This window comes from Pongo abelii, chromosome 10 (genome assembly GCF_028885655.2).
Source record: "Pongo abelii isolate AG06213 chromosome 10, NHGRI_mPonAbe1-v2.0_pri, whole genome shotgun sequence".
Taxonomy (NCBI): Eukaryota; Metazoa; Chordata; class Mammalia; order Primates; family Hominidae; genus Pongo; species Pongo abelii.
The window spans coordinates 95,086,430-95,105,261 of record NC_071995.2 but is presented as its reverse complement, the minus strand read 5'-3'; the positions used below and the strand labels follow the sequence as shown (position 1 = coordinate 95,105,261).

At 39.2% G+C, this 18,832-nt stretch overlaps 1 protein-coding gene across 3 annotated transcripts in view; it reads right to left on the bottom strand.

Moving 5' to 3' along the window:
* Positions 1 to 18,832, bottom strand: part of CFAP54 (cilia and flagella associated protein 54) — a 386,240-nt gene that overhangs the window by 294,752 nt on the left and 72,656 nt on the right. For all 3 annotated transcript variants that reach the window (XM_054527528.1, XM_063712226.1, XM_063712225.1), the window contains 2 exons: positions 15,096 to 15,182; positions 14,881 to 15,002 (listed from right to left, as the gene is read on the bottom strand). In XM_054527528.1, the coding sequence (XP_054383503.1) occupies positions 14,881 to 15,002; positions 15,096 to 15,182 (209 nt within the window). The remainder of the gene's footprint in view (positions 1 to 14,880; positions 15,003 to 15,095; positions 15,183 to 18,832) is intronic.

The following is an 18,832-nucleotide window of genomic DNA, read 5'->3' as shown; positions in this document are numbered from 1 at the left end:
TGGGCAGAGGCTCATTCCCTCTTCACCCTCTTCCACAGACAACAGAGCAGCTTTGGCTCCATGAGGGGACGAATGTACCACAGAACAGGACTCCCTTGAAGGGCAACAAAAGGTGAGAGCCTTGATGAGGAAGAGGCCAGAGACAGAAAAGATAAGTGGATTTCCCCAGGTAGCTGTGGAAAAACTTTGAGGGAAGAAAGTCCTACCTGAACAGAAAGGAGATAAAACGGTATTATATTTTGAACATTAAACATTAATGTATCTTCATTCGCATCACAGGCTGTAGAGACCAAGATATTTCAGGTTACATAAGAACAGACAAAATCAGCCTAAGGAAAAATTATGCAACACAAGGAAAGGAGACCAATGCCCCCACTTCCCTTGGAAATTTGGAGACATATCCTTCCTCGGGATTATGTTTGGAGACTGTAAAATATACCAGCAGCACTGGCCCACTGGCCCTTACATTCAAGCAGACTGCCTTTGACCCCCATCTCCACTGACCAGCCAGCCTCTCTGGGCTCCAAATTTGATCTCAAAATTTGCCTTGGTAGTTCCTGATTCAGTGAACCAATTGAACACTAGCACCTTCTGACTTAATTTTTGCATCTTCTTTCTGCACATCAATGAATCCAACTGAGGTAAAAAAAAACTTTCTGTGTTTTTCCATGGCCATAACATAGACATTTCTCAACTAGGCTGTTGATCAGTATCATCTATGGAGTTTAAAAATCAGAATGGTCCATTTCTACCCCAAAATAGAAATCTCCAGGAGTGAGGCTTGAACATCCGTATTATTTACAAACACCAAGGATAATTCCAAAGTACAGCAAGAACTGGGAACCACAGCTTCAGGTGAGTAAATCTCCTTTTCCCTCCTGCCTTTCTCCCAGTCTCTTTCTAGTCTCTTCAACCTCCAGTCTTCTAGTCCTTCAATGGCTCCTCTAATACTTGCAAGATCAAGTGCAAACTTTTCCAAATCCCTTTTCATTCTGATCATGACTGCATTTTCTAGCCTTATCTCCCTTTCTACTCTTTCCCTCTCTCATACCTACCTCTCTGTTCAACCTAACCTCTGAAACCATAAAAAAAAATCGCTCATTCCCTAAAATTCTGTTATTTCACGGCTCAGAATTGCCCATGCGTTTCATTCTTTCTGAAGCATCTCACGTCCTCTTCTCTGCTTTAAGATCCACACAAATATTACCTCCTCTGGCATCTTCCAAGATAGCCCATGTATTTAAATAGGCCATTTCCTTCATTACATAGTATCTTTATTTTAGCAGGTATTACATAATATGTTACCTCTGTACTTGACTGTCCACACCCTCTAAACACTGGTCTTGGCAGGAAGGACAGTGCTTTGTTTATCTAAATTCAATCAATGTGTTTGGAATATTATAAGACACACAAAATTATGAAAGAGAAGGGTAATCTTTATTACAGTGCCTTTTAAGATAGCATATTTAAAATGTTCTGATTGGCTCTTGATCAATTTTAACTTTAGACCTCTAACTCAGATCCCATGGCCCAATTTGAAATAGGTTAACAGAAGTATTAAAGTTTTAAGTGAATGATGACAAAAGAAAAGTTTATAACAAAGCCCTTGATTTAGGTAAATCAGATAAATTCCATAACAGAATTCAGGGCAAACCCTAATGCTAGTTAAAAACTAGAATCCTAATTTAAGGGAGCCAATTCATTGAGCTGCTAGTAAGATTTTGTTTATGAGAAAGTGCCTGGGGCTTTTTAAGGGGGTTCTTCAACTAGAAAAAGGGAAGTAACATCAGAAAATCCCAACAAAAAAAAAAATCAAGAAGGAAAAATTCCCATGAAATCAACACTACTTAGTCATGAGAAAGTGTTATCAATATGGACCTGAATGTTGTCTATAATAGCAGTGCTCTAGAATACCAAACTATTACAATTGCAAAACCTAGACAAACCATTCTCTAATCAGAGGTCAAGAAGTAGACTTTCCATGACATATCAGTAATGAAAAATAACTACATCCTCACATCTTGCACTATCTACCACAGTGCCTAGCAAATTAGAAAGGTTCAGTAACTTTGAAAAAAGAAATAAGCCTTTACCTACCATGGGGACTCAGCCAAGGAATCTCAATGGAAAGGGACTTGCCCACCAACTCACAATAAAAATAAGCTCTAAGGTGTTCTTTCAATGGTGGTTTCCACTGCAATGTGCCACCAAAACCACAGTATTGAAGTCCAGAGTATTTCTGTCTGAATGTAAACTTCTCTGCGTGTAGTTTCCCTTAGAGAAAATGAAACCTGCCTCTCTTCAGAAGTTACTCGATATTTGAGGAGCCAAGATGGCCGAATAGGAACAGCTCCGGTCTACAGCTCCCAGCGCAAGCGACACAGAAGACGGGTGATTTCTGCATTTCCATCTGAGGTACCGTGTTCATCTCACTAGGGAGTGCCAGACAGTGGGCGCAGGTCAGTGGGTGAGCGCACCGTGCGCCAGCCGAAGCAGGGGCGAGGCATTGCCTCACTCGGGAAGCGCAAGGGGTCAGGGAGTTCCCTTTCCAGGGGTGACAGACGACACCTGGAAAATCGGGCCACTCCCACCCGAATACTGTGCTTTTCCGATGGGCTTCGGAACCGGTGCCCCAGGAGAGTATAGCCCGCACCTGGCTCAGAGGGTCCTACGCCCACGGAGTCTCGCTGATTGCTAGCACAGCAGTCTGAGATCAAACAGCAAGTCGGCAGCGAGGCTGGGGGAGGGGCGCCAGCCATTGCCCAGGCTCGCTTAGGTAAACAAAGCAGCCTGGAAGCTTGATCTGGGTGGAGCCCACCACAGCTCAAGGAGGCCTGCCTGCCTCTGTAGGCTCCACCTCTGGGGGCAGGGCACAGACAAACAAAAAGACAGCAGTAAACTCTGCAGACTTAAATGTCCCTGTCTGACAGCTATGAGGAGAGCAGTGGTTCTCCCAGCACGCAGCTGGAGATCTGAGAACCGGCTGACTGCCTCCTCAAGTGGGTTCCTGACCCCTGACCCCCCGAGCAGCCTAACTGGGAGGCACCCCCCAGTAGGGGCAGACTGACACCTCACACGGCCAGCCAGGTACTCCAACAGACCTGCAGCTGAGGGTTCTGTCTGTTAGAAGGAAAACTAACAGAAAGGACATCCACACCAAAAACCCATCTGTACATCACCATCATCAAAGACCAAAAGTAGATAAAACCACAAAGATGGGGAAAAAACAGAGCAGAAAAACTGGAAACTCTAAAAACCAGAGTACCTCTCCTCCTCCAAAGGAACGCAGTTCCTCACCAGCAACGGAACAAAGCTGGACGGAGAATGACTGACGAGCTGAGAGAAGAAGGCTTCAGACAATCAAATTACTCCGAGCTACGGGAGGATATTCAAACCAAAGGCAAAGAAGTTGAAAACTTTGAAAAAAATTTAGAAGAATGTATAACTAGAATAACCAATACAGAGAAGTGCTTAAAGGAGCTGATGGAGCTGAAAACCAAGGCTCAAGAACTACGTGAAGAATGCAGAAGCCTCAGGAGCCGATGCAATCAAATGGAAGAAAGGGTATCAGCCCTGGAAGATGAAATGAATGAAATGAAGCGAGAAGGGAAGTTTAGAGAAAAAAGAATAAAAAGAAACGAGCAAAGCCTCCAAGAAATGTGGGACTATGTGAAAAGACCAAATCTACGTCTGATTGGTGTACCTGAAAGTGACGGGGAGAATGGAAACAAGTTGGAAAACACTCTGCAGGATATTATCCAGGAGAACTTCCCCAATCTAGCAAGGCAGGCCAACATTCAGATTCAGGAAATACAGAGAACGCCACAAAGATACTCCTCGAGAAGAGCAACTCCAAGACACATAATTGTCAGATTCACCAAAGTTGAAATGAAGGAAAAAATGTTAAGGGCAGCCAGAGAGAAAGGTCGGGTTACCATCAAAGGGAAGCCCATCAGACTAACAGCGGATCTCTCGGCAGAAACCCTACAAGCCAGAAGAGAGTGGGGGCCAATATTCAACATTCTTAAAGAAAAGAATTTTCAACCCAGAATTTCATATCCTGCCAAACTAAGCTTCATAAGTGAAGGAGAAATAAAATACTTTACAGACAAGCAAATGCTGAGAGATTTTGTCACCACCAGGCCTGCCCTAAAAGAGCTCCTGAAGGAAGCCCTAAACATGGAAAGGCACAACCGGTACCAGCCACTGCAAAATCATACCAAAATGTAAAGACCATCGAGACTAGGAAGAGACTGCATCAACTAACGAGAAAAATATCCAGCTAACATCATAATGACAGGATCAGATTCACACATAACAATATTAACTTTAAATGTAAATGGACTAAATGCTCCAATTAAAAGACACAGACTGGCAAATTGGATGAAGACTCAAGACCCATCAGTGTGCTGTATTCAGGAAACCCATCTCACGTGCAGAGACACACATAGGCTCAAAATAAAAGGATGGAGGAAGATCTACCAAGCAAATGGAAAACAAAAAAAGGCAGGGGTTGCAATCCTAGTCTCGGATAAAACAGACTTTAAACCAACAAAGATCAAAAGAGACAAAGAAGGCCATTACATAATGGTAAAGGGATTAATTCAACAAGAAGAGCTAACTATCCTAAATATATATGCACCCAATACAGGAGCACCCAGATTCATAAAGCAAGTCCTGAGTGACCTACAAAGAGACTTAGACTCCCACACATTAATAATGGGAGACTTTAACACCCCACTGTCAACATTAGACATATCAACGAGACAGAAAGTCAACAAGGATACCCAGGAATTGAACTCAGCTCTGCACCAAGCGGACCTAATAGACATCTACAGAACTCTCCACCCCAAATCAACAGAATATACATTTTTTTCAGCACCACACCACACCTATTCCAAAATTGACCATATACTTGGAAGTAAAGCTCTCCTCAATAAATGTAAAAGAACAGAAATTGTAACAAACTGTCTCTCAGATCACAGTGCAATCAAGCTAGAACTCAGGATTAAGAATCTCACTCAAAACCGCTCAACTACGTGGAAACTGAACAACCTGCTCCTGAATGACTACTGGGTACATAACGAAATGAAGGCAGAAATCAAGATGTTCTTTGAAACCAACGAGAACCAAGACACAACATACCAGAATCTCTGGGATGCATTCAAAGCAGTGTGTAGAGGGAAATTTATAGCACTAAATGCCCACAAGAGAAAGCAGGAAAGATCCAAAATTGACACCCTAACATCACAATTAAAAGAACTAGAAAAGCAAGAGCAAACACATTCAAAAGCTAGCAGAAGGCAAGAAATAACTAAAATCAGAGCAGAACTGAAGGAAATAGAGACACAAAAAACCCTTCAAAAAATAAATGAATCGAGGAGCTGGTTTTTTGAAAGGATCAACAAAATTGATAGACCGCTAGCAAGATTAATAAAGAAAAAAAGAGAGAAGAATCAAATAGATGCAATAAAAAATGATAAAGGGGATATCACCACCGATCCCACAGAAATACAAACTACCATCAGAGAATATTACAAACACCTCTATGCAAATAAACTAGAAAATCTAGAAGAAATGGATAAATTCCTCAACACATACACCCTCCCAAGACTAAACCAGGAAGAAGTTGAATCTCTGAATAGACCAATAACAGGAGCTGAAATTGTGGCAATAATCAATAGCTTACCAACCAAAAAAAGTCCAGGACCAGATGGGTTCACAGCCGAATTCTACCAGAGGTACAAGGAGGAGCTGGTACCATTCCTTCTGAAACTATTCCAATCAATAGAAAAAGAGGGAATCCTCCCTAACTCATTTTATGAGGCCAGCATCATCCTGATACCAAAGCCTGGCAGAGACACAACAAAAAAAGAGAATTTTAGACCAATATCCTTGATGAACATTGATGCAAAAATCCTCAATAAGATACTGGCAAACAGAATCCAGCAGCATATCAAAAAGCTTATCCACCATGATCAAGTGGGCTTCATCCCTGGGATGCAAGGCTGGTTCAATATACGCAAATCAATAAATGTAATCCAGCATATAAACAGAACCAAAGACAAAAACCACATGATTATCTCAATAGATGCAGAAAAGGCCTTTGACAAAATTCAACAACTCTTCATGCTAAAAACTCTCAATAAATTAGGAATTGATGGGACGTATCTCAAAATAATAAGAGCTATTTATGACAAACCCACAGCCAATATCATACTGAATGGGCAAAAACTGGAAGCATTCCCTTTGAAAACTGGCACAAGACAGGGATGCCCTCTCTCGCCACTTCTATTCAACATAGTGTTGGAAGTTCTGGCCAGGGCAATTAGGCAGGAGAAGGAAATCAAGGGTATTCAATTAGGAAAAGAGGAAGTCAAATTGTCCTTGTTTGCAGATGACATGATAGTATATCTAGAAAACCCCATTGTCTCAGCCCAAAATCTCCTTAAGCTGATAAGCAACTTCAGCAAAGTCTCAGGATACAAAATCAATGTGCAAAAATCACAAGCATTCTTATACATCAATAACAGACAAACAGAGAGCCAAATCATGAGTGAACTCCCATTCACAATTGCTTCAAAGAGAATAAAATACCTAGGAATCCAACTTACAAGGGATGTGAAAGACCTCTTCAAGGAGAACTACAAACCACTGCTCAAGGAAATAAAAGAGGATACAAACAAATGGAAGAACATTCCATGCTCATGGGTAGGAAGAATCAATATCATGAAAATGGCCATCCTTCCCAAGGTAATTTATAGATTCAATGCCATCCCCATCAAGCTACCAATGACTTTCTTCACAGAATTGGAAAAAACTACTTTAAAGTTCATATGGAACCAAAAAAGAGCCCGCATCGCCAAGTCAATCCTAAGCCAAAAGAACAAAGCTGGAGGCATCACACTACCTGACTTCAAACTATACTACAAGGCTGCAGTAACCAAAACAGCATGGTACTGGTACCAAAACAGAGATATAGATCAATGGAACAGAACAGAGCCGTCAGAAATAATGCCACATATCTACAACTATCTGATCTTTGACAAACCTGACAAAAACAAGAAATGGGGAAAGGATTCCCTATTTAATAAATGGTGCTGGGAAAACTGGCTAGCCATATGTAGAAAGCTGAAACTGGATCCCTTCCTTACACCTTATACAAAAATCAATTCAAGATGGATTAAAGACTTAAATGTTAGACCTAAAACCATAAAAACCCTAGAAGAAAACCTAGGCATTACCATTCAGGACATAGGCATGGGCAAGGACTTCATGTCTAAAACACCAAAAGCAATGGCGACAAAAGCCAAAATTGACAAATGGGATCTAATTAAACTAAAGAGCTTCTGCACAGCAAAGGAAACTACCATCAGAGTGAGCAGGCAACCTACAAAATGGGAGAACATTTTCGCAACCTACTCATCTGACAAAGGGCTAATATCCAGAATCTACAATGAACTCCAACAAATTTACAAGAAAAAAACAAACAACCCCATCAAAAAGTGGGCGAAGGACATGAACAGACACTTCTCAAAAGAAGACATTTATGCAGCCAAAAAACACATGAAAAAATGCTCACCATCACTGGCCATCAGAGAAATGCAAATCAAAACCACAATGAGATACCATCTCACACCAGTTAGAATGGCAATCATTAAAAAGTCAGGAAACAACAGGTGCTGGAGAGGATGTGGAGAAATAGGAACACTTTTACACTGTTGGTGGGACTGTAAACTAGTTCAACCCTTGTGGAAGTCAGTGTGGCGATTCCTCAGGGATCTAGAACTAGAAATTCCATTTGACCCAGCCATCCCATTACTGGGTATATACCCAAAGGACTATAAATCATGCTGCTATAAAGACACATGCACACGTATGTTTATTGCCGCATTATTCACAATAGCAAAGACTTGGAACCAACCCAAATGTCCAACAATGATAGACTGGATTAAGAAAATGTGGCACATATACACCATGGAATACTATGCAGCCATAAAAAATGATGAGTTCACGTCCTTTGTAGGGACATGGATGAAACTGGAAATCATCATTCTCAGTAAACTATCGCAAGAACAAAAAACCAAACACCGCATATTCTCACTCATAGGTGGGAATTGAACAATGAGAACACATGGACACAGGAAGGGGAACATCACACTTCGGGGACTGTTGTGGGGTGGGGGGAGGGGGGAGGGATAGCATTGGGAGATATACCTAATGCTAGATGACAAGTTGGTGGGTGCAGCGCACCAGCATGGCACATGTATACATATGTAACTTACCTGCACATTGCGCACATGTACCATAAAACCTAAAGTATAATAATGATAATAATAATAATAATAATAAAAGAAAAAAAATAAAAATAAAAAAAATAAATAAATAAAACTTTATATTTTATTATCAAAAAAAAAAAAAGAAGTTACTCAATGCTTATGAGGACAGATTGATGTTAAATACATTTGACACAGGCTTGACGCCCACAGTGCAGCAAAACACTAATGGAAAGATGCAATGCAATCTTGAGGGTGTGAATAAGACATATGCAAACAACTATCACAGAACTGGAATGATAAAGTGCCATATTTCCTACGTATCTGGTAGACCTCCCTGAGGTATATTCTGGGTTCTCAACATTATAATGTACATTGCATAAAAAGATGAAAAGTAGATTAAGTCATATCCAAGAATCCTGAGAAGGAATATTGCTTAGAATAAAATATACTAGTAATAAGATAAATCTAAGAGAAAATACAGAAAGAAATGTGTAGTCTGATGGAGGAAAATATATATAAAGCACCAAAAAGTGGTTCAAACAGAATGTCTCAGAGTGCTTAAAGTGAAAGAGAAATAATAATAGTTCTGATATGACAAAACTGAATGAAAAGCAGAGTAATAATAATGGCTAACATTTATTGACTGCTTACTCTGTGCCAAACACTAAGCATTTTATATGCATCATTACATTGAATCTTCCCAAGAATTCCTGTTTCACAGATGAAGAAATTGAATCTTAAGAGAGCATAAATAACTTGACAGGTCATACAGCTAATCAGTGGTAGAACCAGAACTCTAATCCAAGATCCTTATACTCCTAATCACTATGCTATCTTGTCTTAATAAAAAACTAAGTTAAAAGAAGTTTGGAAAGGCAACCTGTATAAAGTTTCCTATGCAATACCTTAAATCATTTAAAAGAGAAAAAAATCCAAAATGTAGATATGCTAAATATTCTGTTAGCAGTTTGAAGCCTGGGAGTCAAAACATGGCCTCATAAGAGGAGGGGTCAGAATTAGAAGTTGGCTCGTTGATTAAAAAAAAAAAAAAAAAAAAAAGACTTGAGCACACGATTACAAAGAGCTGAGGCTGGGCACAGTGGCTCACGCCTGTAGTCCCAACACTTTGGGAGACTGAGGAAAGCAGACCGCTTGAACCCAGGATTTCGAGACCATGCTGGGCAACATGACAAAACCGCATCTCTACAAAAAATGACAAACAGCCAGGCATGGTAGCATGGGCCTGTGGTTCTAGCTACTCAGGAGGCTGAGGTGGGAGAATGGCTGAACCCAGGAGGTCGAGGCTGCAGTGAGCCATACACACCACTGCACTGCAGCCAGGCTGACAGAGCAAGACCCTGTCTCATAAATAAATAAAAATAAAAATAAATTTTTAAAAGCCTATGTATATTCTTCCCCCCTAAAAAATATCAGATAGAATTGATTTGACTTGAAATGCTACAAAATAGGAAAAATAATTAAATCCAAATACTGCTAATATAGTTAATAGACTGGTATTTAGGGGATATCAAGACATAAATTCAAGAAGTATTAAAGCCAGGGGTTATTAGAACTACTAATACCCCTGAGTTTCTTCGTTAGTTCTGGTCCAAAATGGTACCATAAATTAGATTCTGGGTTGATTATAAAAAATAACTTGCTAAATCATAACGCTCCTTTGCTTAGAATGGAATTTGGAATTGTTGAAATGATCTCAACTACAGATTTGTTTAGATTCCTACAAATAGTACTAGAAGAAAACTAGATGAAACAATTGGGTTTCTCTGCAAGAGAAACAACTGGAAAACCTGGCTTGGACAAAAGTAGCCCCAGAGAGGAAGGAGGGTCTACGAAACACAGTTATAATGGTGTAATCAGAATACAGCTATGAGGATGAATGAATTGCCAACATTTCCTTAGAGAAGACAAACTTATTTTCCTAAGCAATAATTTTCTACATTAGGGTGTACAAAACTAAGGTCTTTTAGTCTTTGTATCCCTCTACTCAAGACTGGAAGGAGCAGTCAACTGGCCCAGCTGGCATCACTAGTTTTCCTCTTGAGGACCAGTCCCACCTGATTACATCTGATACAGAAAAAGAAATCCTCAAAACATGAGTTTGGAAGGGTAAATGGATGCTGTACAGAAAACAACAGCATCCTCAAAACCGCCAACACTTGGATGGAGGAGCATTTCTGCCTCTTTCTGTGAGAAATTACATCTGCAAAGACACTGAATGTTCTGTTAGTGGACTAAGAGCAATGACATAAGCCACATAATGAATATTATATTTGACCAGAAGTAGATCAAGGACATCCAGTATGGATCCTAGGTGCAATCCTTTAATATAATCCTATGGAATAATATATAAAAAGCCAAAATGGACTTCCAGAGGGCAAATAACCAAGACAAGAAAATGGAAAAAATGAATCCCCATAATTTAAAAAAAAAAGCCAGTCATCTCACTTGGAAAGCTAATGAGTTATTATCAAAGGTTTGTCCCCCATTTGTGGGAATAAATTGGTCCATCTTAATTGATTAGAAATAAAACAGACACCTGATGAGATTATCCAGATCCACAGAGTCAGAAAATTTCTGAAAAACAGAGACAGGATATGAATTATTTAAGAATTCTAAAGAGACTCAGGCTTTTCAAACCTTTTTATGATATCAGGTGACACATCAATTACTGATTTGGGGATAATTTTATTACAAGATCATGATATTGTAAAACATTCTGTAATGTACCCCAATTGAGAATGATTGCCAAGGGAAATAAATGTATTTGTCTTCTTTAAAAAAGAAAGAAAGTTTGGCAATTATTTGAGCCATAACATCATTGTTTAGGAGAGTGCCCTGAGGACTGATCATTAAGCCTTAACACTCAGATAAAAACTACCACTGAGGAGCAGACGTGGCTATAGAAGATTTCAGGACTTCTAAATAAATATTCAACATGTTCCTCGTTGGTGAAAATTCGTTAGAGGGCTCCTCATAAAAAATAGAGCCTCTTAATGCATCTCAAGAGTCTATCCTAACAGGACATTATACTCATAATTTTTTCTGGAATTAAAATAGTTTCACTTTTTTAAAAATAGAAGAAATTTTGTAAATTTTAAATTTTTTAAAAAAGAAAACAAAAAAAGAGCTGAGAAGATCTCTGAAAAAAAAATTGTCCGTGTATATCCTTCCCTCCCAAAAAAAAAAAAAAAAAGCAAATAGAACTGATTTGACTTGAAATGCTACAAAATAGGAAAAATAATTAAATCCAATTACTGCTAACATAGTTAATAGACTGGCATTTAGGAGACATCAAGACATAAATTCAGGAAATATTAAAGCCAAAATTCCTTAGAACTTCCAGTACCCCTGAGCTTCTTCATTTGTTCTGGTCCAAATGTTTGAGCCGTAACATCGTTGTTTAAGAGAGTACCCTAGGGATTGATCATTAAGCCTTAACACTTGGATAAAAACTACCACTGAGGAGCAGAGGTGGCCAAAGAAGATGTTCCTGCCCACACTGGAAACTTGAGACATCCAGGTATCTTGGTCCCGGTATGTTCCCTGGTCTCAGTGGCGGGAGGCAGACACATACAGGGGAACCGGCACACTACAGCAATACAAAGACCAGATTCAGTCATCATAAAACAAGAGGAAACTTCTCTTCAGGCTCTAAGAAGACCCAAGATTAGTAGTAAGACCAATATTTCTAAAATAAAGATAAGGTTTATTTGCCATAAAAATAGGACTGAAGTACCAATGTCCTCCAAGCACTAGACAATAGCAAACAGCCATGGAAGCATCAGTTGAGAAAATGGATCTGAACACACCCCAGAAGTCTTCCAACAAGACCAGACACCACTTGGCCTTGTGATCTCAGACCACCCAACACCACCATCCAACGTCCTCATTCAAATTCTGGAAATTCAAATTTAACCAGGCTCTTCCCTAATACTCCCAGGACAGACTTCCTCACCTTGAACCTTGATAGTATCTGTCCATCCAAAATTCTTAGCTTGGCGAAAAATACTTCTTATGAACACATCTTTACTTCCTCTCTGGTCTCCCGTGCTACTATCCTCTCCCCCACCCCACTCCTACCCTTATTGCATCTAAGCTTCTGTCTCACAGAATGACCTGTAGAACTACAAGCACTCTATGACATTTCTAGCCTTGAGACCTTGGCACATTTGTTCTCTCTGCCTGGAATGTCCTTTCTACTGTTTGCTCTCCTGTTTCTCTGGCTCTCAGTATCATTTCAGTATTCAAATTCAAGCCACCTGTCTTTCAGCGTTCAACTTCACATGATCTCTCCTGGATGTTTCCTTAAACATTCCCCACTGTTGAGTTAGGTACTCCCCTGTTAATTTTCCCTAGCCCTCTTGCAATTAAAGCACATATTTACTTGTCCTTGTTTCCACAGACTGGATTTTTATATGAATAAATCCAGGAACCACAAAGGCAGAACCACAAAAAGAAGGCAAATCAATCAATATTTGTTGAATAAATAAAAGATTCCCCTCTTCTATACTCGGCATACTACCAGGCACATAGTGAACTTCCAATACATAATTGCGAAATGGATCAAAATTATGTGTTAGATGGATGAATAGATTGACAGATAACAGGAAGTGCTACATACCAGAAATCTTGAATTTCAGTATTCTACTTTCTAACCTCAAACACCTATCCTTCTAGCTCCCTCAGCCCCTCATTTTCTGGTCCTTGACCTGACCTCATAAAGATGTCCAGTCTCTTGATATTTCCATAGACACCAAGTCTTTAAATGCCTTCATGCCTTCCCTCCCTACTCAATCTGTATCCACGTTTTTAAAGCCATAAACTTTTAACTCATACCTTCATTTTTTTAAAAAAAAAATCTAATCCTCCACAAATGTCTGCTGTCACAAATATTCTGCTGACATTAAGAACACTACATCAGGATAATGTCATACCACCATGCAGATCAAGATGTCTAAAAATTCATGGTCTCCAACTTCAGCTAGAACTTGGTGATGCTGGCCAGTCCCTTTACTTGGAGTCAACTCCCTCATCCCTTCCTCCCCACTCTCCACATTATCTTTACTTTCTCAGTTCAATTTTCCACCCTCATGCTCCATTGATGGCAGATATCCTTGTCTCCCACTGTATCTGATAGAGGTAAGAAGGTGTATTAGTTTGTTCTCACACTGCTAATAAAGACATACCCGAGACTGGGTAATTTATAAAGAAAAGAGATTTCAAAGAGACTCACAGTCTCTTTTGGCCTTGGGAAACTTACAAGCATGACAGAAGAGGAAACAAACACATCCTTCTTCACATGTCAGCAGGAGAGAGAAGAATGAGTGCCCAGTGAAGGGGCAAGCCTTTTATTAAACTATCAGATCTCGTGAGAACTAACTCACTTTCACGAGAGCAGGATGGAGGAAACCTCCCCCATGATTCAATTATTTCCACCTGGTCCCTCCCACAACACATAGGGATTATGGGAACTACAATTTAAGATGAGATTTGAGTAGGGACACAGTCAAAGCATATCAAAAGGCATCAACTCAACTCCCTGCCTTCACATCAACAAACTTTTCTTATCTACATCTGTCTGTTCCTCCTTCCCTTCTGTATCAAAAGATGAGGTGTCTGCCCTGCAGCCCACCGATCATTGAAGATGAATCCCTTTATCTGTGCATTCAAAATCATCCTCTATAGGCCTTGGCTCTGTGTATTAACCTCTCCCTCTTATTATCTTCAATTTCTCTGCGTTCTGGCTCTTCATTTTTAGCATACTATTATGCTAAATTTTACCTGTTAAACCCCTTTAGCTCCATATCCCCCTCCTAGCTTTGACCTACTTTTTTCCTTCTCTTATCAGCCAAGACATAGCATTATTCTCTACATCTTCATACATCATTCACTCAGCCAATGCCACCATAGCAAGGGTCTGACTCTACAAAAAAAAATTTTTTTTAATATTCTGGCATGGTGGCATGTCTGTAGTCCCACCCACTGGAAGGCTGAGGTGGTAGGACCATTTAAACCCAGGAGTTCAAAGCTGCAGTGATCTAGGACTGCGCCACTGCACTCCAGCCTGGTTGACAGAATGAGACCGTGTCTCAAAAAATAAACACATAAAATCAACATATAATGAATTAGCAAGAAGGCAGAAGAATTTCCAGGCCAGAGTGAGACCTGATTAAAAATATCAACAAGGGGATTGGTCCATAAATTAGCAGTATCTATCTAAGAGAGAAGGTACCTCAGCCAATGGACTTTAAGAATTTTAATTCCATTGTAAAGAATACATTAAGCTGGTAAAGTGTCACTCCAATTCTATAATTTCCCTCATTTTGAGTCCTTCTGATTTTATTTGGCTTCACATGTAGATTTCACGAAGTTCTGATAAAAAGAGAATCTCTCATTTCAGAATTCAGAACTGGTGGAGGTACAAATTAGTTCCCCTGGTCAGGATGAATCATATACAGTGAATCTGAAAGTTTATAATTAAATGTTAAGGGCAACACATTATTTTTAATAAAGGAAATGAATCATTCATTTTAACAGAAATTTTACGTCAGGATTAAAAGAAGAAATGAAATACTGTTACCATCAAAAGTTCCCATGAAGATGTAGAAGTTGCATCTTTCTCGAATATTAAAAGAGCTTTCTGCATTAAGTAAATTGCTTTGGATAATGTATTCTTCTTTATTTTATTCATTATATTTAATTCTATAAAAACAAACAAACATTTTACCAAAAAGGTGAGATTAAAAACTATCTTCCAAATTTTTTGGAAATACCAGTTATCCCAATTTTAATTACCTGTAAAACAATCAGTGCTTCCAGATTGTTTTAACTTTTCCGGACCCTTGGTAGAAATATCTTTGCTAACAGTTGGAGTCTGCAAAACTGAAGAAGAAGATGACTGTCACAACAATTAAGTATGTATCCAAGACAGGAAATATGTTTTAAATACTAAGGAGTAACTATTCATAAAGCTACTGCTTCCTCTATCATGTCATCTTTTTTTCACTAATAGATAAAAATTCATATAAATCTACTATAATGCAGTTTTATCAAATCCTCTTTTATTTGTCACAGTATACCTCAGGACAGAAGAAATTCCAAATTATAAAAATATTTGATTTTCTATCTCATCTTGAATAAAATCATCCTGAGGATTGATAGAATCCAACCTACTTCTGTTGACTTTACCTTTTCACAAAAGTACAGATGGCAAGTCCTGATACCAATACCAATAAGCTGTCAAACTCTGTCCTCAACACCCCTTCTAGAAAAACTGTTTCATCCAAGGTCCCTTTAACAGCTCTGGGTACCACAAGAAGACCTCCACTCTCTTCCAGCTGTGGCTGATGAAATCAGAGCCTCTCTCAAGATTTTGAACTAAAACATGAACTTGCCAGTTGTTGATACTGGTATACAATTGGGACTGACCATCATAGTGGTTCAGTAAAGACAGGAATGTGGATGAGGGGAAAAAAGGATACAGCTATACTAGCCCAGGGAGATGGAAACTGTAGCACTGATTCTTGATTTTCAGGTCTGGTCCTTAAGAGACCTGGTAATATTTTGGTCCTTGGAGGTATGCGAGGGTAGCTATAGTAACCTTACAATAAACCCCTGTTACTGAGTTTTAATTATTTGTGCTAACGCACACGAGCCACCATGTGATGGTAACTGATTCATGAAAAGATGTTAACATACACCATTAAAGAATAGAAGGCATCTGCAGTGGCAAAGGGTAAGGAAACATCTGCATGGAGATAGCAATGCAGAGCAGAAAATACTGCATCGTTCTCTCAATACCAAGGATATTATAAATGCTAATTAAGCTTCCCTGATTATAATCGTTGGAGATAAGAAGGATGAGACTGCAAAAAAATTCTGAATGCCAGATACAGATGCATCATATTTATGTCATGGTCATCAACAAGCAACCATTATTGAATAAGAATGCTAATGTAGGGAACATTAGTCTGGCAACAGCATGCTAAAGAAAGACAAGGTAGGGGAACAAAGTGATCAGCTGTGCTAGGATGGCAATTCAATAAAGCCAAGAAAAAAATCAAGGAAACCCAGAGATATTGCAAGGAAATAATAACTAACTCCATTTACATTTGAACTCAAGTCTTGCATCAATATCTTTAAGTGGTCTATGATCAAAACTCATTTGGTCTTCAAAGATTTATGGATGACAATTAGAGGACTAGGTATTAGGAACTCCATGAGTTAAAAAAATTAATCCTCCACTAAAGGAAATAATACAGTTACTACATGAGAATCATGGGCTGGTTTCTTAAAACCTGACACAAAAATTCTATTTACATTTTGAAACAGATTTCTGAACCAAATATTTTCAGCCCAAAACATGTTCAAGGTTATTATGCTAAGTAATTCATTTATGTATTAGAAAAAACTTTATCAAATTTTCAATTTATACATGATGACACAGAGATATTTTAATTATTACTTGCTTCCCTCTACATCCAGCAGGTCATAGGAGAAGTAGTTTTTGAAACTATGTAAATGTTTAAAATAAAATCTAAAAAGATGAAGAGTATAAAAAAAAAAAGATGGGGAAAAAAGGAAATTTTATATAAACAGAATGCAGGCGGGGCATAGTGGCTCACACCTGTAATCCCAGCACTTTGGGACGCCAAGGCAGGCAGATCATTTGAGATCAGGAGTTCCGAGACCAGCCTGGCCTACATGGCAAAACCCCATCTCTACTAAAAAAAATACAAAAATTAGCCAGGTGTGGTGTCACATGCCTGTAGTCCCAGCTACTTCAGAGGCTGAGGCAGGAGAATCACTTGAACCTCGGAGGCAGAGGTTCCAGTGAACTGAGATCACGTCACTGCACTCCAGCCTGGGTGACAGAGTGAGACTGTCTCAAAAAAAAAAGAATGCAAATACAAAAAAAGTGGTCACAAGTACACTTCAAATTGAAAAAAAAAAAAGAAAAATAGAATTCAAGTAAATTTGGACACAGTTCTCTGATGTATGACATTTTCTAGAGACAAAATGAAATGCGAAGAAATCCTTAATTTACTTAGTAGGTTTTTAATAGTGGTATTGGTTTAATAATTTTGAAAGTACTTTGTTAATTTGCCAGGATAAAACAAATGAGTAATTACATTGATGTTGTTAGGAAACAGAATGCTCAGTATGGGAGAAGGAAACTACACAAATGGAGAAGGTGAGGAGAAACCCTTTAGTGTTGGAACTGGAGATATCAAAAAGAACTTGTGGTCAGGTGCAGTGGCTCACACCTGTAATCCCAGCACTTTGGGAGGCCAAGACAGGCAGATTACTTGAGGTCAGGAGTTCAAAACCAGCCTGGCCAACATGGTGAAACCCCATCTCCACTAAGAGTACAAAAATTAGCCGGGCATGTTGGCACATGCCTGTAGTCCCAGCTACTTGGGAAACTAAGGCAGGAGAACAGCTTGAACCCAGGAGGCCGAGGCTGCAGTGAGCCGAGATGGCACCACTGAGTGATCACACCCCTCCAGCCTGGCTGACAGAGTGAGACTCCATCTCAAAAAAAAAAAAAAAAAAAAACCTTGTGATTTAAATATATATACATATGTATATGTATGTGTGTGTGTGTGTGTGTGTGTGTGTGTGTGTGTTTCTTAGCTCTATCTACTAAAAGGAGCCATTGACATCCCAATAGCAATGAGCACTCTTAGCTTACAGATCTTGGTTTCTAAATACCATTTCCTACCAAAAGGTACCAAATATCATTGGAAAAATAGCTTATTCCAGATCTGTGGGTAGAGAAAGCAAAAGATAGGTCAAGAATATTTTGTTGTGCAGAAAGCAAAAAAAATCTCAAAGAATAATGGGGACTGTATTAGTCTGTTTTCACGCTGCTGATAAAGACATACCTGAGACTGGGTAATTTATACAGAAAAAGGGGTTTAATGGACTTACAGTTCCATGTGGCTAGTGAAGCCTCACAATCATGGCAGAAGGCAAAGAGGAGCAAGTCACATCTCACATGGATGGCAGCAGGTAGAGAGAGAACTTGTGGAGTTTTTCAGTTACCTCCAACTGGGTCCCTCCCACAACATGTGGGAATTCAACATGAGATTTGGGTGGGGACACAGCCAAACCATAACAGGGACATATCAAAGGAACACAGGATCCAGTATGAAGGGCCTCCCTCCCACTGGCAAAATTTATGACTTTGAGCATCACAAAGAACAATGATGGCAAGTGACTTTAAAAGATTAGTAAAAAAAAGAATCTGATTCACAGTGTTACTCAAAAAATTAAAAGACGCAAAGTGGGGACAGCTCTTGTTTACAAAAGAATGTTACCAAATAAATCTAGAAGGAATAATTCAATTAGAAAATCATCATGTACAACCACTGTAATAATTAATTCAGGAAGGCTCACCAATGGAGAGTAAGACCATTGGGTGAAAGTCTGTTGGGGAAGAGGATATTCATTCCTACATCACCAACAGCACCAATTACTTTTTCACTACAAAAGGGAGAGGGACATTTACAATGCAGAGATCTGGCAGA